General features: G+C 37.3%; 1 protein-coding gene across 1 annotated transcript in view; it reads right to left on the bottom strand.

Moving 5' to 3' along the window:
- Positions 1 to 1,379: 1,379 nt before the first annotated feature.
- LOC124777292 (oxidized low-density lipoprotein receptor 1-like) overlaps positions 1,380 to 6,000 on the bottom strand; it is a 96,931-nt gene continuing 92,310 nt past the window's right edge. The window contains exons 4-5 of the mRNA XM_047252641.1: positions 4,819 to 5,007; positions 1,380 to 2,021 (exon numbers count right to left, since the gene is read on the bottom strand). Of these exons, the coding sequence (XP_047108597.1) occupies positions 1,717 to 2,021; positions 4,819 to 5,007 (494 nt within the window). The 3' untranslated portion in view covers positions 1,380 to 1,716. The remainder of the gene's footprint in view (positions 2,022 to 4,818; positions 5,008 to 6,000) is intronic.

Here is a 6,000-nt window from a genome sequence, read left to right as displayed (position 1 = left end):
TATCTTTTCCTACATTGTTGATATTTTTGCACAGTTAAAATTTCACGTTGCCATGAACAAAGTTTACAACCTAGCCTCTTTAGATGTGGAGTAACTTCATTTGGCACATAAAGTCCTACTAACTCAGAACTGTCAGCTTTGTATAAATGAAAATGCAAGAAGTCTTGAACTTCCATAAACAAAATTTCATTCAGGAGCAACAAGCAGTGGATAAAGGAAACTGTTTCAAAGGCATCAAAGCTGTGGGAGAAGGGAGTTCCACAAAGAAATCAGAGTTGGGAGAGAGGATAAATGCAACAAGAAAACTAAATAATAACAAATACTGGTCAACTAGATCCATCCAGAGACTGTAGGTTAAATTTATTATCAAGAAAGAAAGGCCAAGCATATGTTTTTGTACTCTCCACAACTTTAGAACCTTCCTTATAATAGATTGCTCTCTCTCAGTTTTATCTGAACTCTGGCTTTGAAACAAATTTTTACAGTTAATAACTTTTTGTGTTTCTTTTTATTTCACAAATGTACATAGAAACAGCATGCGTTCAGTTTTCATTGCCACTTTGATTACAGTCTGCCATTTATCAAGTTTGACTAATATAAATCTTATAGTCAAATTTAATGAGCTCATTATCACTTTCTGCCAACTATGTGGTGGATATAAACTGTCTGCTGAACTGACAAATGTGACATGTAACAAATATATTTCATACAGCTGGTACTATATTTAATCATAAAATATGAAGAAAAACAAACTGTTTACAGCCTTCAGATTTCTCTTCAACTTTCAGTGATGTATTTGCTATTTGCTTCTCTAACATTAAATCTCTTTCAGTCAGTATTCATCACCTTTTATCATTAAATCCTTACAGTGCTTACCACTGCATGCACCAAGTTTAATTTACTTCCAACAACATATTTTATTCTCTCTGTCTCTGTCGGCCCATTATGACCAGGGTACATCAGCTAGTACATACTTTTCAATTCAATAAACTTTACAAAAAGCCATATACTTTAGGTAATTTTATTTCGAACACAACCAGTTTCAGCAATTCATTTTGCCATCTTCAGGCCCCATACGCTTTTTTCGAATCAATGAGCTTATTGTATAGTGTATTGTTGATTAAACAAAGTGTATGGGGCCTGAAGATGGCAAAATGAATTGCCAAAACTGGTTACATTCGAAATAAAATAAAATCACCTGAAGTATATGGCTGTTGGTAAAGTTTATTGAGTTGAAAAACAGATTTTATTGGTTACAGAATAAGTTTTAGTTGCAAAATATAATTATATTGTGATGTGATCCATATTATGACTCTTTATACTTGATTTCTCATTTTTAAAATAATATGCATGCAATATAATGAGACAGAACAATAATCTTATAACATCATTTCACTAAACTCATTAAACAATGAAAACATATATGATACTGGAATTTAAAATTTTCAGATCTGCAGAAAGAATTTATTTCCAGTGGATATGGATCAAATGAAACCAATATACAGGATGCCATAAAATCCATGCTGAAGGATCTTGAGAAAATATGTTTAATGTGTAAATATTTATGAATGATGTAGTTCAGTATTTCCTATTCAGATATTTAATATTAGTAACACAATCTGTTGTAAGCTCAAACTGCAGCAGTGTTGCACTACTGAGTGAAAAAAATAAAAAATAAAAAAATTACACCAACTTTTCATTACTACAATGAGTCCATCAGCTGTTGTACCTTATGTCTGAATTTCCATGATGTTTCAATGATTTTGCTATTCTTTCTAAAGCTCTACTAGTAGAATTTTCTTCATGCTCACATATGAAGTGTGATTTTAGACCACAGTCCATTCCTCGATAATTGTATGATCTCAGAGGAGGACTGTATGCCAGCTTAAGGCAGCGACCAGTTCCTTGTATATAGGATGCAGTTGTATTGGGCGATGATGAATTGGGAGACAGAGGACGTGCTGAATTAGCCCATATCCACAGCAATCCAGGATTGAGACCACCTGTCCAGTAATCCTTTCCTGCATGAAAAAAGTCAATCCAATAATATGTGGATTTAATTCATGTTAAAACTGACAAAAATAAATAATAAACTAGCAAAAGAAATGTAAACATAAAGTAGCATAAGGATCTGTTTTACAGCACATTGTACTCCATAACATCTCTTTTGACATTGTTTGTAGGTTTACAGTGTGCTCCTGATACTTTGTATGCTTCAGTTCACTATTTTTAAACAGAATATCAAAATAAATAAATGACAAACCACTCAGCAATTGAACTGGAGTACCACAATACCAAACTGAAAAAAGATAAAATAGTATGTTGTACTTTAGTTATTGTAAGAGCTCAGAGTGTTTCAGCTTGGTTAACAAGACAGTTAAGAAAGATTGAGACAGTACAAAGTACCGGACTGTCTACAATAAAGAAACAGGAACTACTGATGCAAGTGTATCTGTGTTCATATTCTGGAACAATATCACCCACTAAGGATTTAACTGTCTTTCATCATACACTGAAATGAGTATCATCCTTCATACAAACCTCACCTCTGCCGAAGTGATATTCCCTCACTCACCCTATCTTCAAAATCTCCTGATCCATTATTACACCAAGTGTATTCCCAAACCCTTGACACACGGATCGTAACCCAGCAAAAGGCCCACGTGTATGATCTGTCCTATTAACTCACTCAGCACATTCTATTCCAGTCCTATTACAGGAATATCTGACCCTATCAAACATGGTACCATCTATGAAAGCAGACTACCAACCAACTATTCACTCAAATGAATAACCATTGCCAAACTGTGGGCAAGAATACATTTATTATCCAGTAGCATAACATGCCACAAAGGACAATGTACTAAAATTCAATAGCTGCTTCATAAAGCATGTCACCTGGATTCACCTCAATACCAGCTTCTTTCAGTTATATACATGGCAATCTTCCTTACAACATACTCTTCAGTCCCACAATCCCCCTTGCCTCAATATCCCTCACAATCAGTTACTGTCCCCAATGCACATCGACCTGAAACTTCCTGGCAGATTAAAACTGTGCCGGGCCGAACCTCGAACTAGGGACCTTTGACTTTCGTGGACAAGTGCTCTACCGACTGAGCTACCCAAGCATGACTCACTACCCATCTTCACAGCTTCAGTTCTGCCAGTATCTCATCTCCTACCTTCCAAACTTCATAGAAGCTCTTCTGTGAAGCTTGCAGAACTATCACTCCTGGAAGAAAGGATATTGCAGAGACATGGCTTAGCCACAGCCTGGGGGATATATCCAGAATGTGATTTTCACTTTGCAGCAGAGATTGTGCTGATATGAAACTTCCTGGCAGACTAAAACTATGCTGGTAGAGCACTTGTCTGTGAAAGGCGAAAGTCCCAAGTTTGAGTCTTGGTCCGGCACACAGTTTTAATCCGTCAGGAAGTTTAATATCAGCACACACTCTGTTGCAGAGTGAAAATCGCATTCTGGAAACATCTCCCAGGCTGTTGCTATGTCATGTCTCTACAATATCCTTTCTTCCAAGAGTGCTAGTTCTGCAAGATTCACAGAATAGCTTCTGTGTATTTTCGAAGGTAACAGATGAGCCATGGCAGAATTGAAGCTGTGAGGATGGGTTGTGAGTCATGCTTGGGTAGCTCAGTTGGCAGAGCACTTGTCTGTGAAAGGCAAAGGTCCCGAGTTCAAGTCTCGGTCCAACACACAGTTTTAATCTGCCAGGATGTTTCGTACCAGCGATACTCCACTGCAAAGTGAAAATGTCATTCTGGTACCTCCACCTCTTTCCTCACATATACCATTTCACTACAGTAATTTACACTTGCAATTTTTGCTCATTGGTCTCGTTCTTGCTGTGTCCACTGTTCCTTTGTTTCCTAATTTACTACTGAACTTCATTGTGTACCACACACCCCCTACCTGTGCCACAGCAAGATCATCATTCCATTCCAGAATGAATTTTCTCTCTGTAGCAGAGTGTGTACTGATACGAAATTTCCTGTCAGATTAAATCAGTCTGCTAGATCAGAACGCGAACCTGGGGCCTTTGCCTGTCATGGACAAGTGCACTACCAACTGGGCTACCTAATCAGCAGGACTCATGACACATCCTCACAGATTTTTTTGGAAAGTAGGAGATGAGGTTCTGGTAGAAGTAAAACTGTTATGATGGGTTATGCATTGTGCTTCGGTAGCTCAGCTGGCAGAGCACATCCATGCAAAGGCAACAGCCCCAGGATCAAGTTCTGGTCCAAAACACATTTTTAATATGCCAGGAAGTTTCATGGTTCCATTCCCTTGGCGAATCTCATTCCTAACTGTCACTGTCTCTGTCTCCTTCCCTTCCTAACACCTGACATCATCTCTCACTCCATTTAGGTTGCAGTGTCATGATAGTGTAGCTAGCAAGGACAATCTTGTTGTATATGTGTGTGCAGGTGCGCACACGCACGTGTGTGTGTGTGTGTGTGTGTGTGTGTGTGTGTGTGTGTGTGTGTGTGTGTGTGTGTTTTAGCTGCCCCTGAAGAATGATATTGTCTGAAGGCTCAGCAACAAGTTATTTTTGTTTATGCATCTGTAAACTGCTCTATGTTTGAACTACACAGTGCGGGGTCACCTTTATTCCTTACATTATTTGCTATCATCATATACAAACATATTCTTTAAATGATTCATTCCTTAGTACCACAGGCACTTTTCATATTTCTGGGTAAGCAAAGGTTCACCAAATAAAATATAGCATGATCTAACAGATTTTGTTTGTTATAGACATTTATGTTCTATGACAGAAACAGAATACTTACCTTTGTATTCTTTGTGTGCCAGTATAGAAGTGACAATATCTTGATTCTCCTCAATAGTCTCAAATTCTGCTAAATTTGAATCCAGTCCCTTGCAAGCTGAATTTGCAGCCTTCCAATTAAGTTGGTTACTGCTGAAGTGATAACAGTTGTTTTTAATGCGTGTGAAATTTCTGGGGCAAGGATCTTTACCTGAAAATGTATAAGAATTGTATCTGTTAACAATACTGCAGGAGGAAAGTTATGTTGAATTAATTTTTAGAGTTTGACCAGCTATTTTTTTCAAATAAATCCTCCTTTTTCTGTTTAACTTCTTCCCTCTCTTACTCTTAGCAATCACACTCTTCATTTTTAGGCACTCCTTGGAAAAACTTTAAATCTTCATTCCATTCAGTCTGTGATTTTTGTTCATGTATTGTGCCTTCACACTTTTCGGACCTATACCTTCAAAGACCAGGGATATTGTCTTAGGTATCCAGAGTGACTGTCTTGCAAAAAATTTTTATTGTATATGTCACCTTCAGTCCACACAAATATATAATTTTAAAAAAACATGCCATCCAACCAATTAAAATTCTAATTTATTCTGCAAGTGTTGTAACTTACATTTCAGTCACCTTTTCATGTGTGTATTACTTGCATTCTTTGAGATGTTCAGTTCTTATAAAAATGAAAACACTCTGCAGGTATTATAACACCACAAAATAAATGAAAATCTGTAAGAGTTTTGTATATGTGGTTTTTTATTGATCCACAAAAGGTGCAAGGATCAGGCAGCATTTAAAGAACTATTGACAGTGGTGACTTGACATAAATAGGATTATATATTTGATAATATGGCAATAAGAAACTCTTAGTATATGGGAATAGGTGGGCAAAGAGAAACGTTCGCAAGTAGATACCATATCTCAAGTGCAATTTTGGAAGGCCTAAAAATATCTATCTGAAGAGATGCTGAGTCACAATAGGCACAACAAAGAGACTGTCAAACAAGTAAGCTTTCAGCCAAGAGGTCTTCTCCTGTATTTGACAGCAGATGCACACGCACACACACACACAAACACAACTCTCACACACATGACCACTGTCTCTGGCAGCTGAGGTCAGACTGTGAGCAGCTGTGCAAGGTGGGAGAAGCAATCTAGGTAGTGAGGGTAAAATGTTCAAATGTGTGTGAAATCTTAT

This window comes from Schistocerca piceifrons, chromosome 2 (assembly GCF_021461385.2).
Source record: "Schistocerca piceifrons isolate TAMUIC-IGC-003096 chromosome 2, iqSchPice1.1, whole genome shotgun sequence".
Classification (NCBI taxonomy): domain Eukaryota; kingdom Metazoa; phylum Arthropoda; class Insecta; order Orthoptera; family Acrididae; genus Schistocerca; species Schistocerca piceifrons.
Note: the sequence above shows the minus strand (reverse complement) of the source record. Positions and strands in the feature narration are given on the sequence as shown.